Source organism: Vigna angularis, chromosome 1 (assembly GCF_016808095.1).
Source record: "Vigna angularis cultivar LongXiaoDou No.4 chromosome 1, ASM1680809v1, whole genome shotgun sequence".
Classification (NCBI taxonomy): Eukaryota; Viridiplantae; Streptophyta; class Magnoliopsida; order Fabales; family Fabaceae; genus Vigna; species Vigna angularis.
In genome coordinates, this window is record NC_068970.1 from 44901242 (window position 1) to 44917694 (window position 16453).

At 35.9% G+C, this 16453-nt stretch overlaps 1 protein-coding gene across 3 annotated transcripts in view; it reads right to left on the reverse strand.

Moving 5' to 3' along the window:
* Positions 1–8865: 8865 nt before the first annotated feature.
* Positions 8866–16453, reverse strand: part of LOC108347860 (protein CHROMATIN REMODELING 4) — a 28617-nt gene continuing 21029 nt past the window's right edge. For all 3 annotated transcript variants that reach the window (XM_017587304.2, XM_017587306.2, XM_017587302.2), the window contains 4 exons: positions 13063–13177; positions 12535–12617; positions 11165–11801; positions 8866–11060 (listed from right to left, as the gene is read on the reverse strand). In XM_017587304.2, the coding sequence (XP_017442793.1) occupies positions 9036–11060; positions 11165–11801; positions 12535–12617; positions 13063–13177 (2860 nt within the window). In that variant the 3' untranslated portion in view covers positions 8866–9035. The remainder of the gene's footprint in view (positions 11061–11164; positions 11802–12534; positions 12618–13062; positions 13178–16453) is intronic.

Sequence of the window (16453 nt, forward strand, 5' to 3'; positions counted from 1 at the left end):
AAGAAGTTTTGCTATGAGCATGGGATCAGAATGGAGAGGACCGTGTCAGGTACGCCTCAACATAATGGTGTGGCAAAGCGTATGAATAGGACGTTGACAGAGAGAGCTAGAAGCTTGCGTTTGCAATCAGGCTTACCAAATCAGTTTTGGGGTAAAAGCAGTCAACACAACAACTTACTTAATCAACCAAGGTTCGTCGGTTCCATTGGAGCACAAAATACCAGAAAAGGTATGGAGTGGTAAAGAGATAAAACTATCACATCTCAAAATTTTTCAGTTGTGTAGCATATGTGCACATTAGTGATCAAGGCAGAAATAAGCTTGATCCTAAATCAAAGAAGTGCACTTTCATCGGTTATGGTGAAGATGAGTTTGGCTACAGGTTATGGGATAATGAAAATCAAAAGATGATTCGTAGTAGAGATGTGATATTCAATGAAAAGGTGATGTATAAGGACGGGAACAACACATACAATAACAACTCAGAACAGAGTAGACCAGTGTATGTGGAGATGGATGATGTCCCAGAAACTCCTGTAATTGAGACTCCTCAGTTAGAGGAATCATGTGAAAATAATGATAATGAAGAACTTGACACACCAGAACTTTCTATTCCAGCTCATGTTTTGTGAAGGTCTTTTCGGCCTCATGTACCTAATAGAAAATATCTGAATTATATATTGTTAACTGATGAAGGGGAGTCTGAAAATTATGAGGAGGCATGTCAGATGACAGATGCTAGTAAGTGGGAGCTTGCCATGAAAGATGAGATGAAGTCTTTAATGTCCAACCAGACATGGGAACTAGTAGAGTTACCTGTTAGGAAAAAGGCACTTCACAACAAATGGGTGTATCGGGTGAAGAAGGATCATGATAGGTCCAAGAGATACAAAGCCCGACTAGTTGTCAAAGGATTTCAGCAAAAGGAAGGAGTTGACTACACTGAAATATTTGCTCCAATTGTAAAACTCAATACCATCAGACCTGTTTTAAGTATTGTTGCCAGTGAAGGATTATACCTTGAGCAACTAGATGTGAAGACTGCATTTCTTCATGGAGACTTAGATGAGGAGATTTACATGCATCAACCTGAAGGCTTCTTAGAAGAAAGAAAAAAGAACATGGTGTGTAGATTAAAGAAAAGCTTGTATGGTCTAAAACAAGCTCCAAGATAGTGGTATAAGAAGTTTGAAAGCTTCATGCACAAGGAAGGTTTCCAGAAGTGTAATGCAGACCGATGTTGTTTCTTCAAGAGATATAAGTCCAGTTATATCATTTTTCTACTTTATGTTGATGATATGTTAGTAATTGGTTTAGATATGGACGAGATCAGAAGTTTGAAGCAACAATTATTAAAAGAATTTGACATGAAGGATTTGGGTCCAACAAAAAGGATCCTTGGAATGCAAATCACAAGAGATAAGCAAAAGTATATTTTGCACCTATCTCAAGCAGAGTACATTAACCGTTTTTTGCAGAGATTCAACATGAGAGACGCCAAAGCAGTTAGCACACCTTTGGCCAGTCATTTTCGTCTATCCAAAGAACAGTCCCCTCAGACAGAGAAGGAAAAAGAGTCCATGGCTGAAATTCCGTATGCTTCAGCTATTGGAAGTTTAATGTATGCGATGGTCTGTACAAGGCCAGACTTTGGTCATGTAGTGGGAGTTGTTAGTAGGTTTATGTCAAATCCAGGTAAAGCTCATTGGGAAGCTATTAAATGGATTTTGAGATATCTATGAGGCACTACAGAGAAGTGTTTGTACTTTAGCAAAGGAGAGTTAAAAGTACAAGGTTACGTAGATGCAGACTTTGGAGGTGAAGTAGATCACCGAAGAAGTACTATTGGTTACATTTTCACTGTTGGTACTACAACTGTTAGTTGGATGTCACAGGTGCAAAAGATTGTTGCTTTATCCACTACAGAAGTTGAGTACGTAGCAGTAACAGAAGCCAATAAAGAATTAATATGGCTTCAAGGATTGTTAACAGAGTTGGGATTCATCCAAGAGATGAGTGTTTTGCATAGTGATAGTTAGCGTGCAATACATCTGGCAAAGAATTCAGCATTTCACTTTAGGACAAAACATATTGATGTTCGTTATCACTTCATTAGATCTTTGCTTGAAGATGGGGTGCTAACATTGAGAAAGATTCTCGAAAGTAAGAATCCAGTAGACATGTTAACAAAAGTGGTAATCATTAACAAACTGAAATTGTGCTCAACTTTAGTTGGCTTGCTACAGTAAGAGACTACAGAAGATCGATGCAATGATCAAGGTGTGAAGGCAAATTAAAATCAGTCTTCAAGTGGGAGATTGTTAGAATTGGTCAACTAAACAAAGAGAATTGCATCCTCCGTTGAGAGAAAATTAAGGATGCTTAATTCTTGGTTTCACAAAAGAGAAAATCAACAATATTTTAGAAAGCTTGAAAATAGGAAAACAAAGTGAATGGAGAATATTGCTTATGTACACTTATAAATACATGTTGTGTATTCTTTTGTAATTCATTTCAACAAGTAGAGAAGAAACGTAGGCAAGAATAAGCAAAGAGAGAGAAAAGTGAATTTGTTTCTAAATTTTTCTTTATCAATAATATATTTGCAGTATAATTTCAAAAGTTTAATTTGAGTCTTGTTTGTATTTTTCTCTCACAAATCTGATTAAGAGAAATTGTGCATAATTTTCTAACAGTGAGCACCAAAACACCACAAAAGAAATAAAGGATAAGTTTATTTATTTTTAAAAGTTCTATCATAATTTTTATAAGGATTTAAATAAATTTTGTAATAACTATTTAAGAAAATTGAATTTCATCAGTCAATACACCACATCGTATCATTCATATAGTCATAATCATTTATTAAAACTTTAACATGATTTAGACTTAATTATTGGAATCCTCATGTGTTGAGTTAAATACTTGTGTTAGTCATCACGTTTAAATAATGTAAATGTTTCATCCAGTCGGCCAATTACACCTACCTCAACCTCCATTGGTAGATCTATTCCACCTCCATTGGATGTTATTGGCTTGACACCCACACCACCCCGAGTTATTGTTGATTGATGCACATCATCCTCTCCCGTGTTGTTTCTAATCCATCAACTCCCACCACCGTTGTTGCATCATCACCTACTACAAAGCATGCAAGCATACATTCAAGTTCAGCAATGACTGAACTCGAGGTTGAGGATTCCAACAATCGTCCTATGATTAGACCCATTGGAGAAGGGTAACAAAATATATAATAAATTCATGTATATGAATAATTTCCAGGAAGATCCTTTACATGGGGCAACCTCCCAGATTTATTGCTTAGGGGGATTTTTTTGGGTTGGTATTTAGTCTTTTATGTTGTCCTGCAAATCAATAACATTTGGTATCACTCGAGTGCAGAAGCAGATATTTTCACTAAGTCTATGGATTATATTAGTAACAACCTTGGTACATACGATTTGTATGCACTAGCTTGAGAGGAAGTGTTAGATATATTATCTTTTTATTTTCTTTATCTTTTATCTTTAGTTAGTTTGTTATTATTTCTTATTTGTATTTTGGGCTTGCCCATATTTCTTTTATTATAAATAAAGGACGAGAGTTACTCCCTCCACCTCCACAAGTTGCTTCCTGAACCTCTACATTTCCATTTTGCCCTGTAGTTAATTTTCTTTTTTTACCAACATTTATTCAAGCCAATTTATTTTATTTTTTAACAATTTTTTTATACATCAAAAATATTACAAAAATTATTAAATTATATAAAATCTACATGAATAAACATTTAACATGTTCAGAAATTAAAATCTATAAAAAAAATTAATAAACTAAAAACAAAAAAAAATTAAAAGAGTTGAAACACGAAGACTTGAACGGACGTGGGGAATTCGTTTAGCCTTCTACGAATCTCGACATCTGTCGACGAATCTTAAGATTCGTTGAAGGCCCACGTCCGTTCAAGCTTTCAATTTCTCTTTTTAAATGTGCAAGGGAAAAACGAAGAGAAAAAGGGTGGGGGTGGAGCTTCTTCCAGTTGGATGAAAAGTTGCGAGGGTTTTTGAGAAAGGCAGAGAAGCGCGGAGTGGAGGATTCTCGAGAGTGGTGAATGGGGGAAGAGAGGTAGTAGTGGAAATGGTGGTGTGGGGAACCCATGGGGCTTGAACAGTAGGACATTTTCTCAACGTCGTGGTTGGAAGGGCTTTGAACATAGTACAATGGCCGCCAGGGAGGGGAACGTGTCGGCGACGATTGCTTCGTGTTGTTGCTCGTTACCTCCGAGTCTGATTTCGTGTGCATTCTTCCTCCCATCTTCTTCTCTCTTCTCTCTCTTTGCCACTGTAGACTACTTCCATCCAAGCTTTTAGTTTTCATACAACACTTACCAAATAAAATTATTTAATTTATTTGCAGTATTAACTCCACATTTATTAAAATAATAAATAAATCAATTTAAATTTTAATATTTAATAAATTAATGTATTTTTCTAATTTTATAATAATTTTTAATTTAATTTAAAATTTATTCATATTTTTCATCAAATTCATTACAAAATTTGTACTCTCTTTCGGTCTAAATAATTCAACATTTTACTTTTTTTATTTTCTTTCTTTTGTTTTTTACTTTTCTTCAACTAAAAAAACATTTACAAATTTTCTTTTACAACAATGCCAGAATATAGCATTCATTAACAATACATACATTTTTGAACAAAAAAAAAACAATTGTGTCTTATATTCTGCACTGTAATACGTAGACCGTTGTTACCTTGGTGGTGAGTGTTTTATTTTTGTCCGGTTGGCTTACTATTTACACAAAATTAGGTTGGTCAGCGACAATGAAAGGATCAAACATGGTTGAAAAGTGAAGAGGGGTTATTTGAAGTTTGAATAGTTGAGATAAGGGAGTGAGGGGGTGGGGGTATGTGTGCAATTAGAGAAAGAGAAAAATGAAAGGGTGAGGGTTCTGTGTGTGAGAAGAAGAAAGTAAGAGAGAAAGTAAGGGGGTGAGAGATGCAGAATTAGGGTTTTAAAAAAGGTAAATAAAGTTAAATAGTAAAAGTTAAAAAACTTTAACATAGGATATTTTTGGAATAAGAAAAAATCTGAGGAGGTGTAGGAAGCAGATGGGGTGGTGGAGGGAGTAACACTCATAAAGGACCCTATGTGTATATTAACACAAGGGAGATTAATCCCATATATAATTTTCAATATATTCAACATGGTATCAGAGTTATGGTTAAAGTCTATCCTAACGATATTTGTTGTTTGTTGGGTACATTGTTTCACCCGCTATCGAGTCGTTGTCGAACCACCCATTAATGTCTAGTCTCACGCTCGAGATGTATATACCTCGACATCAAGGAGTGTGTTGGAAGTTTCATATCGACTAGAGATAAGACCAATTAAAAGTATATAAGTGGGTGTAAATCTCACCTTACAAACCTGTTTTGTGGGGTTGAGTTAGAGTCTATCCTATATAAGTGGGTAGCCCGTATTCTTTTATTATAAATAAAGGACCCTATGTATATATTCAACACAAGGAGATTAATCCCATATATAATTTTCAATATATTCAACATGGTATTAGAGTTAAGGTTAGAATCTATCCTAGCGATATTTGTTGTTTGTTGGACATATTATTTCACCCGTTATCGGGTCGTTATCGAACCACCCATTAATGTCTAGTCTTATGCTCGAGATGTATATACCTCGACGTCAGGGAGTGTGTTGGAAGTTCCATATCGACTAGAAATAAGGCCAATTAAAAGTATATAAGTGGGTGTAAACATCATCTTACAAACCTAATTTGTGGGGTTGAGTTAGACTTAAAGTTCGCTCCTTAACAGTATAGAACTCAATATTAGGAAATTAGGAGTCTTTTGCATGTCATTGTGACTATATGAAAATGTTCGTTAAACATGTTGATAGCATTTTATTTTACCAAGGTAATTTTTTGTGTTAGTTTTAACTGGACTAAGGTTTGACTCTATTTTGTAATACTTGCAAACAAAAGATAGTACTTCAATTTTATTTTCTTTTCTGTCACGACCAAAATGTAATTTTTTCAATATGATTTCAAATACTTTATTAAGACGGTGTCTCGTATAGAATGGTAAATTTTATATAAGTATTATAATTTAAAGTAGTGAGAAAATTAGTGATTCTTCTTTGCCATTTATTAATTTAAATTTGACATGATGACTTTTTAAGATGTTAATAATTGAGAGATTCACATCACTGGTTTTCTTAACCTTGTGGTCGTGGGTTCGGGCCCCACGGTGGGTGCCATTTGTTTCGGTTTAATTGGGGTTCGAAGTTGTCCGTCTTCAATGCTAGTCTCTTCTGCCTGCAGATATGACCTTCACTATGACAATCTGTTCAGTGTTTAAGTTGTCTTCCCGGCCAGGAGTGGTCCTACAAAAAATAGTCTGACGCTCAAGTCAGAAAAAACTGTCCCTTGTGTATTCTGATGGTAATTTGGAATAAGATGATTTTACCTTAACATTAATATCGTATTTATTGGCCTCATAATTGTCCATTAATATTGTATTTATTGGCCTCATTATTGTCCAGCCCATTAATTATATTAATTATTCATTAATACAATATATTTGTGCAATATAATCTGTCAATCACCCATAAATACCATATACTTGTCTTTGATATGGTCATTAAATATATTAACTGGCCATTAATGACATTCATCTTACCTTGTTAGTGTGGATGACACTTCCCTCAAACGGTCGGCTACCCGAATATATTACAGAAAACAACAATCATACACAAGTGTAATGTTTGTTTATGCGTAATGCTTACAAATACTGTGATCAATTATTGTGCCAATTTTATAATATATAAACCAACAAATTCTTATCCAAATATTATTTTTTAATCTTATTATTATTATTTTAATTATTATTATTATTATTATTATTTTAATTATTTTAATTATTATTATTATTATTATTAAGTATTATTATTAGTAGTAGTATTAGTATAATCTATTACAGTTATTAATAGATATTATTACCTAATGATCCTTTATATTAGTTTAAAAAAATCAATATTATAAGAATTCTATTTATTTTTAACTAATTTATTTTAAAAGTATATCCATAATTAATTATTTTACTTCTTTTATATTATCTAACTCTGTATTTAAATATTATATTAATAATTATATAATTGTTATACTTAAATATAATGACATAAATGAATTATTTTTTAAATATAATAATAATTAATTAATTTTTTAACAAAAATTTAAAAAACTAACAGCAGTGTGTGGAGTCTATGACTAGTTTACAATAAAATGTCTTTTTTTTCTATTTATTTTATAGATCAGTACGATTATGTAATTAATGGAGGTGAAAAATAAAAAAAAAAATACGATGATTAAAAAAGTAAACATAAATTTACACATAATTGAATTGTAAAATGTGTAATTAAATTTATTTTATGTACATATTTTCTGAATAATGAGATCTACATGAGAAAATTAAGTAGAATTAAACTTATTAACCTGAATGAAAAAATATGTAATGAAAAAATTACAAAATTAATTGTTGGTATATCAAACAAATAACATTATATTTAAGAAAGAAATAATTTTAAATTTTTTTCTAAAGTTTCCAAGAAAACAAGAATGAACGCCAAGTTTAAAAAAATGGTTAAATATGTTTTTAGTCTCTAAACTATTAGCCGTTTCTGGTTTTCGTCCCTCTTTCAAAGTAAGGTACAATTTGGTCCTCATTCTTTTCAAAACGTTCGTTTTAGTCCTCGAAATTTTGGTTTTAGTCCTCATTTGTTGCTAAATGAAGACCAAATTTTTAAACAGTGTTTAATTTTCGAGGACTAAAACGAACGTTTTGAAAAGAATGAGGACCAAATTGTACCTTACTTTGAAAGAGGGACGAAAACCAGAAACGACCAATAGTTTAAGGACTAAAAACATATTTAACCCTTAAAAAAATGTCCTTTTTATTTGAATTAATAAAAAAGAATAGTGAAAAGATAGAATTTATAATATTTGATGAGAGGATGCAATAACAATAAAACATAAAATATAAGGTTAAGTCACATAAAGATTTATATATATTAAACTTTTTAAATCAATAAATTTATGTTTTTTATTCTGTTCCATTTTTTCATATTTAGTTAATATTACTGCCATTTTAGTAGAATGTTTTTCAAACTAAAACTAAATAAATCTTGCCTAGAAGTAACAATTTTTCAACACACACCGAATGGAATATTAACTTCATTATCAATTGAATAAAAAAATCAAACACAATTATCTACAATAATTTTGTTAAGTACTTTTTGCATATTAAAAAATCCAAAACTAAAAAATTATCCCAACCTAAATTTGCAGTTAATCATCCCCTGATAAATAATTATTATTTCATAATATATATGGATATAGGGTCCAGAGAATTTGAAATATAGTCCATCTGGGAAACAAAATTCAGAAAGTTTCTTAGTGATTAAGTCAATTCAATCAGATAGACACAAATAACAAGTTAAAAATATTTCTAGATCATTAATTTTGAAACAAAAATTCTATATCACTAAATATAGAAAAGTAATTGCTTTTAAATTCTGATTGAACATCAATGGAACTGAACTCTTGGTCAAAGATGATGGCTTCACGCCCTCACCTCCAAATTACTGTTGATGAACACGGCAACATTTGACCATGTCACGGCAGAACCATACTAATGTTGTTTTCACCATGCTTCTTACTCCATTCTTATGAAGCAATGGAGTAGTATGCATTGTAATAATGAATTACTATATTTATATCTGGTTCGAATAAAAAAAACTGCCATGCTAGACAAAAAGGGCAAGACACAATATCCAGCAAGCAACACTATATTTCATTTCACTTGGAGAAAAAACTTTACATGTTCTCAACAATCCTATATTTGCTAGTTCACTCACTGTCATACCTACAAAAATTCTAGCGCATTGGTGAAAAGGCTTCAGCAGCAAGAAAGAATTGGTTTCATCTTTTATCCAAAATACTACAGTTATGTTTCCTGATCTCTCACAGCATGGTCTGAGACAGTTCCCTCAGATGACACCTCCACTTCATCGGGCCGTTCAACCCGAGAGGGATCCGACTGAGTCTTGCTGGAATCTCCACTGTCAAGGTCGTGTAGTTGCTCTTTAGGTGGACACCAAATTTTTGGTGAAGCCTGCCTAGGATTCTTATTTTTAAAGGCACCTTCTGAGTCTTTGAATTTGGCCCTGCCAACAGGCCTTGGCAATGGATGCTTGCTGTCAAGAAAGTTTGAAGAACCGGTGGTGATCGGTGGAAGATGGGGGCCGGGAGCAACACAGGATGCAACCAACTGAAGAACTTCAGGAGATGGAGACATCCCTGAAATTGCTTTTTTTGAAGAGTGCGACGAGTTTGCCACTTTCAAATTTAGGGAAGGCAAGTTAAGGTCAGATTCAATCTGCTGAGGTCCTAGAGGTCCTGTCTGAGAAAGTAGAGGCAATGGCGGGCCCGAAGGAATTGAGCTTGAGGCACCATTATCAACATGGTGGCTGCTATGCAAGTCTCTGCTGTTTCCAGCAAAATCTGGAAGACCCCGATTGAACTTATGTGATCTTCTCTTCTTTTTCTTTTTGACACTACACCTGGGGTCCTTTGGTACGGAAGGAGGTGGTCCAGGAATCACAAATGGAGGAATTGTGGGCTTATCTTCCCCATATAACAGACGAACTGATTGAGCAATGGCTGAAACTGTGGGTGGCAGTTCAGGATTGGGAAGTTTGGCGGGGGAGCTAACAGCTTCTCGTAACCAGTGGGGAAGCTTGTCTTTTGAAGTACTGCTTCCACCCACTTCCTCTACTTTTGAGTGCAAAAGATCAGATCTTATGGGGTTAGATAACAATCCAGAGCTAGTAGATTCGCCATTAGCTACATTAACATGATTATCACGCATATCATTTGGTGATCCATCTAGAAGTATGGGCAATTTTCCACGCTTGGTGTTTCCTTGGTCATCCTCCTTCTGCTGTGCATCAATGCTGCCTGAGCAATTCAAACCTAAAGAGCCCAAGGTACTGGTTCCAAAAGAATTGAGCAGAAACGGTCTTTCAGTCAGTACACTGGAAGAAGTACCTGGTCTATCAGATGTTTCAGCAGAAGCACCTTCAGGAAATTTAGATCTGTTTTTATCATAACTCCAAGATGGAAGAGATACAAAGTGATCATTTTGCATACTAGGTCGGTCCAATGCACTAAAATGTGACAGACTAGATGCAGAATCACCTATCCCTAATTTCATGTCAGTCAGATGGTTATGAAATTTTGGTGGCAAGAGAAATTTGCTTCCATGCAAGGCCCTTTCCATCATGCCATCAGAGATTGGAAAATGTGCTGATTTGGTAGACTTTGTCATCTTGGAGGATCTTTGCGTAGGAAAAGGAGGCCCCTGAAAGACCTTTACCTGTTCCTCTTCCCACCTCACGGATAAATCCTCGGATGTTTTATACTTTGAAAACTTTAATTTGGGATCTCGGATCATGGCATCCCAATTACCTCTTCCGTGCCTACGAACACCAATCCACAGGGAATCAAGCTCATCTTCAGACCACCCATCGGATTTTGACTTCTTTTTCAATAAATTACTTGATCCAGATCCGGTTCTCATCATTATGTTTTCAAGCACCTTTCTATGGTTCTCTGGGAAAGATGAGAACGTGCTTGACCTTTGTCCCAAACCCAAAGTATGGGGTACATCCCTGTCTTGCTGATTATATCTGAATAAATCTTCAGGGGGTATTTTGAAATTAGGCAATGCTGGCATTGTCGGAAGGTCTTGCATAGATCCATTCAAAGATTCAAGTCTTCCTCCTATAGACAAATTAGGCAAAAGGTCCAGATGTGAATTTGGTATGCTCTTGGTTGTAAGTGGAAACCTGGCCAGCAACCTTTCATCAAATGGCAGGTTTGGCAATGCCACCTTCTCCTGAAAATGAGAGAATCTAGCACCTGAATTCTCAAATGCATCAGATTCCTTTCCTTGCACAGAGGGTGGAAACTGCAAAATAAAAACAAAAAGAAAAGGATACAAATCATAAAGACACATCCGTAATGCCAACTACAATTGACAATGAAATCCACACATGTATTAAGAGAGCATACTGGAGCAAATGGGAGACTGTTATCAGGGATGGTATGTTTGAAACTTGGGTGTAAATTTTCTGTAGATGTATCTGCCAGCTTGGTATTTGCTGCCACTTCCTTAATTCTCACGTCAGCATCCATTGATGCAAGACTGAATGGAAACTCTTGTCTGGATCCATGTCTATTTTGTCTCCAATTTAACTTTGAAGTATTGGTTTCTGATGACTCTATTTGTTTTGCATTGGGAGCACAAAGCCCTAGTACGGGCAATAAATTGTTGGTGGACATATTGTTCGTCATGCTCAGCCCCCCCTTAGGATGACTTGGAAGAAAAATATCAGGGAGAGAACGGCCTAGGTTACTGACAGAAGCATCAAAGTAACTGCTCATTTTATGTTTGGAAAGCTTGTCAATCCTTGATAAAGAGTCCGTGTTGCTATTCTGAGCTTCTGAAAGTTGTGTGTATTTGCTGTCCTCTAAGTTTATAGAAGTCAACTCTTGAACTGAGTGTGTTGGTCCAGCCGCTAGATCCCCACCTTTGGCAATGGCTGGAGAATGTGAGAGTAACTCATTACTTAGAAGACCCTCAGGATTTGCTTCTTTAATCGCCTTCCTTCGGGCAAGTACTTCCTTTTGCCGAGCTCGGAGTTTAACACTGTAAAACAAGAGTAAGTGAATATTCAGCATCAGAAGCCCATTAATCATAAAAGCTTACTACTGGTATACAGAATCTATCACTGCTGGAGGAAATATCTTGGTCCGCTAGTTTGAAAATAACTGATTAAAATACTTGAACCACAACTAAATAATCACATCAGTAGAGATAGTTCTGAAGAGGAACACCAATATACTATAAATTGTTTAGAGGAAATTAAAGCATGGGTGTTGAAACTACCATAAACAATTTATAAGCAGCATGTAGGACTTGCTTAGAGCTCTAGGTATATCTTTTCCAGAAGTTAAAATTAAGGTATTGGAGGATTATATTTACATATGAATTAAACAACTCCATGAAAAAAAAAGAGGGAAAAAAACTATATGCATTAAACATCTACTATATAGAAAAAAAAGAAGGAAAACAAACACGGAGGAACTCCTTGACAATTTATTAGAGCACACAGAAAAACAAACTTATTAATAGAATAATGCATTGTAATCACCCGCACATTGTCAAAAGAAACACTTGAAAGAATCCTATGTATTAGATCAAAACGAGGTCATACAGACAAACTAACCGTACCAATGACAGACACCCATTTCAAAATTGTATAAAACGAGGGGCTAGAGGAATGATGATAATAGATTGAAAAATGAACATGTATACATTTCCTTTAATAGTATTCAATAACAGTGAAGTAATTCAGAAAGTTCAAGAAACAAAGTCATACTATTTTGTCTTATGGGCCCGTCCTGCTGGTGTATATTCACGCTCAGGCTCTGGTTCTGGCTCTTTTTCCTCTTCACCGCCACTCTGGTTGAACAAGCACACCATTAGAAAACATTAAAATAATACCAACAGAGTTTCTAAAAGAGTTAAACTAAACGTAAATGAGCTAAAGTGATAAAACTGATTAACAGAAGAAAATTTCAGTAGTTAAAACATCTTTTTATTTGCATTTCATTATTTAAAAAAAAAAAGAAACTTTGACTTCCTATTTTTTTTTATCTTATTTTAATCCCTCGTTATTGAATTTCAGGGAAAAATGCTGAAATGAAAGTCCAAAACCCAATTAAACCAACATTTCAGTTTTATTAGCTTTATATATCTGATAAAACACATGGGAGGATACTTTTAGAAGTATGAGAAACAAAACTTCATCTCCCATCACTAATATGCAGAACCAAATACATAATTAAAAAATATTTATCTTGTAAACTTGAACGTTATACTGGTGAGTAGAATCAAAGCAAATCACCTCACTCATTGTTTCACTTGGATGTGGAGCATATACTTCCCTATAAGAAACAGCTTTCCTCTGCCGCTTCCCTCGGCCAAGAGCTGCTTCCTCTTCATTTTGATATTTCTCCCACCTACAAACCAAGTTAAGACAAAAATTGAAGGTAAAACATGTTAGTCATATCACTTGATAGCTAACTATGTCGTCAAATGCTTGACCATATATGAATTTAAAAAAATGTACTATCATCACTTGTAGAGATAAAAATTAAAAAAGTGGCTTCCAATAAGCATAGCTCCTTTAATATCATATGCTCAAGAGTTCATTGTCTGCTGCTTTAGTTCTTATAAATAATAATTATCCTACTATGTTAGAATTGTAGTTAGGATTTACATGGGTGCCTAAATCCTTTTTTAGTTTACAATGATATGCAATATTTGTATGCGTGAGTGTTGTGCCGCTTCATATAACCAAGACAAGACTGTAGCCAAGAACCTGTTCTTTAAAGATTTTAAAATGTTATTCTAAGTTACAAAAGGCTGTCAATTAAACTAATTTCATTTAAATTCATAAATTCCTCCAAATTTTGGAACAGGAAGGACATGCTGAATGGAAGCGAGAATTTCCACTGAGGATGAGAAAAAAAGTGTCTTTAAAAGAGGTAAAACGAACTGACATATTGGATCTTTCGGTAGTTGGAGAATAGCATTGGGATCTTTTTTGAAGGTGAAAATATTCCATAAAAACACATTTAATAGCCTTTGTAGAGAGTTTGTCTAAACCTAGAGAGACATTATCACAAACAAATAGAACCAAACACCACCCTAGGAGAGACCTGAAATAAAGGAAAATTTGGAAAAATAATGAAGTGACGAATTTGATTTTCAAGAGAAAGAAGGCATTCTATTTATTAGAAAACTGGCAGTGAGAACTACATCTCTCCAATGATACATAGGAAAACTTGTATTGAACATTAGAGAGTGTACAGTTACAATGAGATGTGTTAAAAAGTAGACTTTAAGCTTAACTTAACCCTATAAAACTGACTTGTAAAGTGAGATTTACACTCACATATATACTCTAAATTGGCTTTATCTTTAGTCGATGTAAAACTTCCAACACCCTCTCCCCTCATGTCGAGGTATATACATCTTGTGTGTGGGAATAGAAATTAAAGGAATTCCTGGAAAAGGTTTGTTATATGGTTCCAATAACTATACAAAAGTTGTTTGCTATTTAGATACTGATTAGGCATGATCTCCTTCTGATAGAAGATCTACCTCCGAATATTGTGTCTCCTTTGGTGGTAACTTGATCTCTTGGAATAGCAAGAAACAAAATGTTGTGGCAAAATCCAACGCAGAAGCAGAATAAAAAGCTATGGCCTCAGTCACTTGTGAACTTGTTTGTTTTAAGAAATTGCTTACAAAGTTACAATTTGAAGATGTCACTAAAATGACACTCATATGTGACAATCAGGTGGCTCTTCATATAAGTTCTAATCCTGTCTTTCATGAAAGGACCAAACACATTGAGATTGTCATTTCATTCGAGAGAAGATTGTATATGGAGACAATCAGATTGAGTTTGTTAACTGTTGTAATTTGAGATAATATCTTTAGAATCTTCCTAATTAGAGGAAATAAATATATAATCTTTTATTTTATTTTACTGTCCTAGTTTCCCTATTTCCATTTTTAGGAGAATTAGATTATTACAAATAGAGAGTATCAGAATGTATTTTTTATAATTGAGAATAATAAATCAGTCTTATTTTTCCACTTGGTATCAAAGCTTGTCTGATCCGCTTCCGCTGTCTCTGCTGTCTACCAGCCGGCCGCCATAGCTGCTGGTGGCCCCCTTAAAGTCTCTTCTTTAACATGTGTTTTTAATGCACTTCAATTGCCCTAGTCAAGTTCTGCCTTAGAATTCTGGCCTTTTTTGTCCAGTATTACCCAATAGAGAGTTCTTGTTTCTTTTCTTCTCCATGACTTCATATCTCTCTTGGCACATATCAGTCAACCACGCGCCAGGGCTCACCAAAAGTAAGCTTCTTTGGATGAGTTTCGCCCTCTTTTTGGGTCGCTGAGGAAGCTTGCACCCCTTCATGGCCAGAAAATCTTCCTCTTTCTCCTTGCTTGAAAGAGTGATGTAAAGCTTCGGCCACACTAGGGCTCGTTCCTCGCCGTTGTTACCTTCGCCGGCGACTTTTCCGCTCTCCTCAACCGAACCCCTCGTCGTGTAGTACCGGTCCTCCTTCTCTGGCGACGCTGATTTCCTGGTCTCGCCGACCAATGACCGGATCTCTCTGTTGTGCACCGCTGCTCTCCGCTATCAACCACCGTCTGCCGCCGGCCACCGTTGCACTTTCGTCCGATGACCAGCGGATCTGGACCGCCTCCTTGAGCGACAACCAACCCCGCCAGAGTCAGGACCAGACTCCGCTCAAGTCTTTAGCTGGTCTCGGGTGCGTGTTTGTCATGCGCCGCCTTCTCGGTGTCGGAATCGCAAGGCGCCGTTACCGGTCGTGTCGCTGGACCTCCATCTCTCTGTTCTGACCCTCCGTAGTAGCCATGGCTACCATCTTCGTTGTCTTCACAGCATCTTCATCTTCTCGAAGCACACTTCTGCATCGCCGAACCTCCTCTCGTTTTTTGTGTTATGGTTTGGTCTTTCATCCTACCCTTTGTCGTCCTCTCCGCTTCTTTGATGCCGCTGATGCCACAGTCGGCGCCTGCGCAGTCAACCGCTGCTTCCTTGCTGCTCTGCTGATTCAACTTGTGAGCCACTGATGTGTCTCCACCATCTGGTTACAACTCCGTGATTCTCTCTTGCAAGTGTTCTCCTATCACAGGAAAACAGACCCGGATGTTTCCTGTATGCACCACTTAATTCACTTTCTTGTCGGGTTGACGTTTTCAAGGTTGGGGGATCTCATTAGACCCCGGACTCTTTGGACGCCACTGCCTCACTTCATTGGTCTTTTGATGCCATAATAAGTTCTAAGTGTTTTGCTTTCTGCCATGTGAAAGGATCTTTGCACCGTCAATGCCTTGTTGTAACAACTCACTGAGAGTTGTTCTATGAGACCACCCGCTGATTTGACTCGTTCGATGTTAGGGGTTTCAGATTTGTCCCCAAGAAGTACGGATCGGTTCTCACTAGTTCTTCCACCTACACGTTCTGTTGTTCAGTCGTGAGGAGGAGAAAGTTCCAGCCGCTACAGGGTAGTGTAGTCTCTGCAGGATTGTTGTTGTTAGCCGCTACAGAGAAGTTCAGTTCTTGCAGGTTTGTTGTTGTTCAGGCAGTTAAAGTCCCTGAAGGTTTGTTGTTGTTCAGGGCAGTTAAGTCCCTGAAGGTTTGTTGTTGTTCAGGGCAGTTAAGTCCCTGAAGGTTTGTTGTTGTTCAG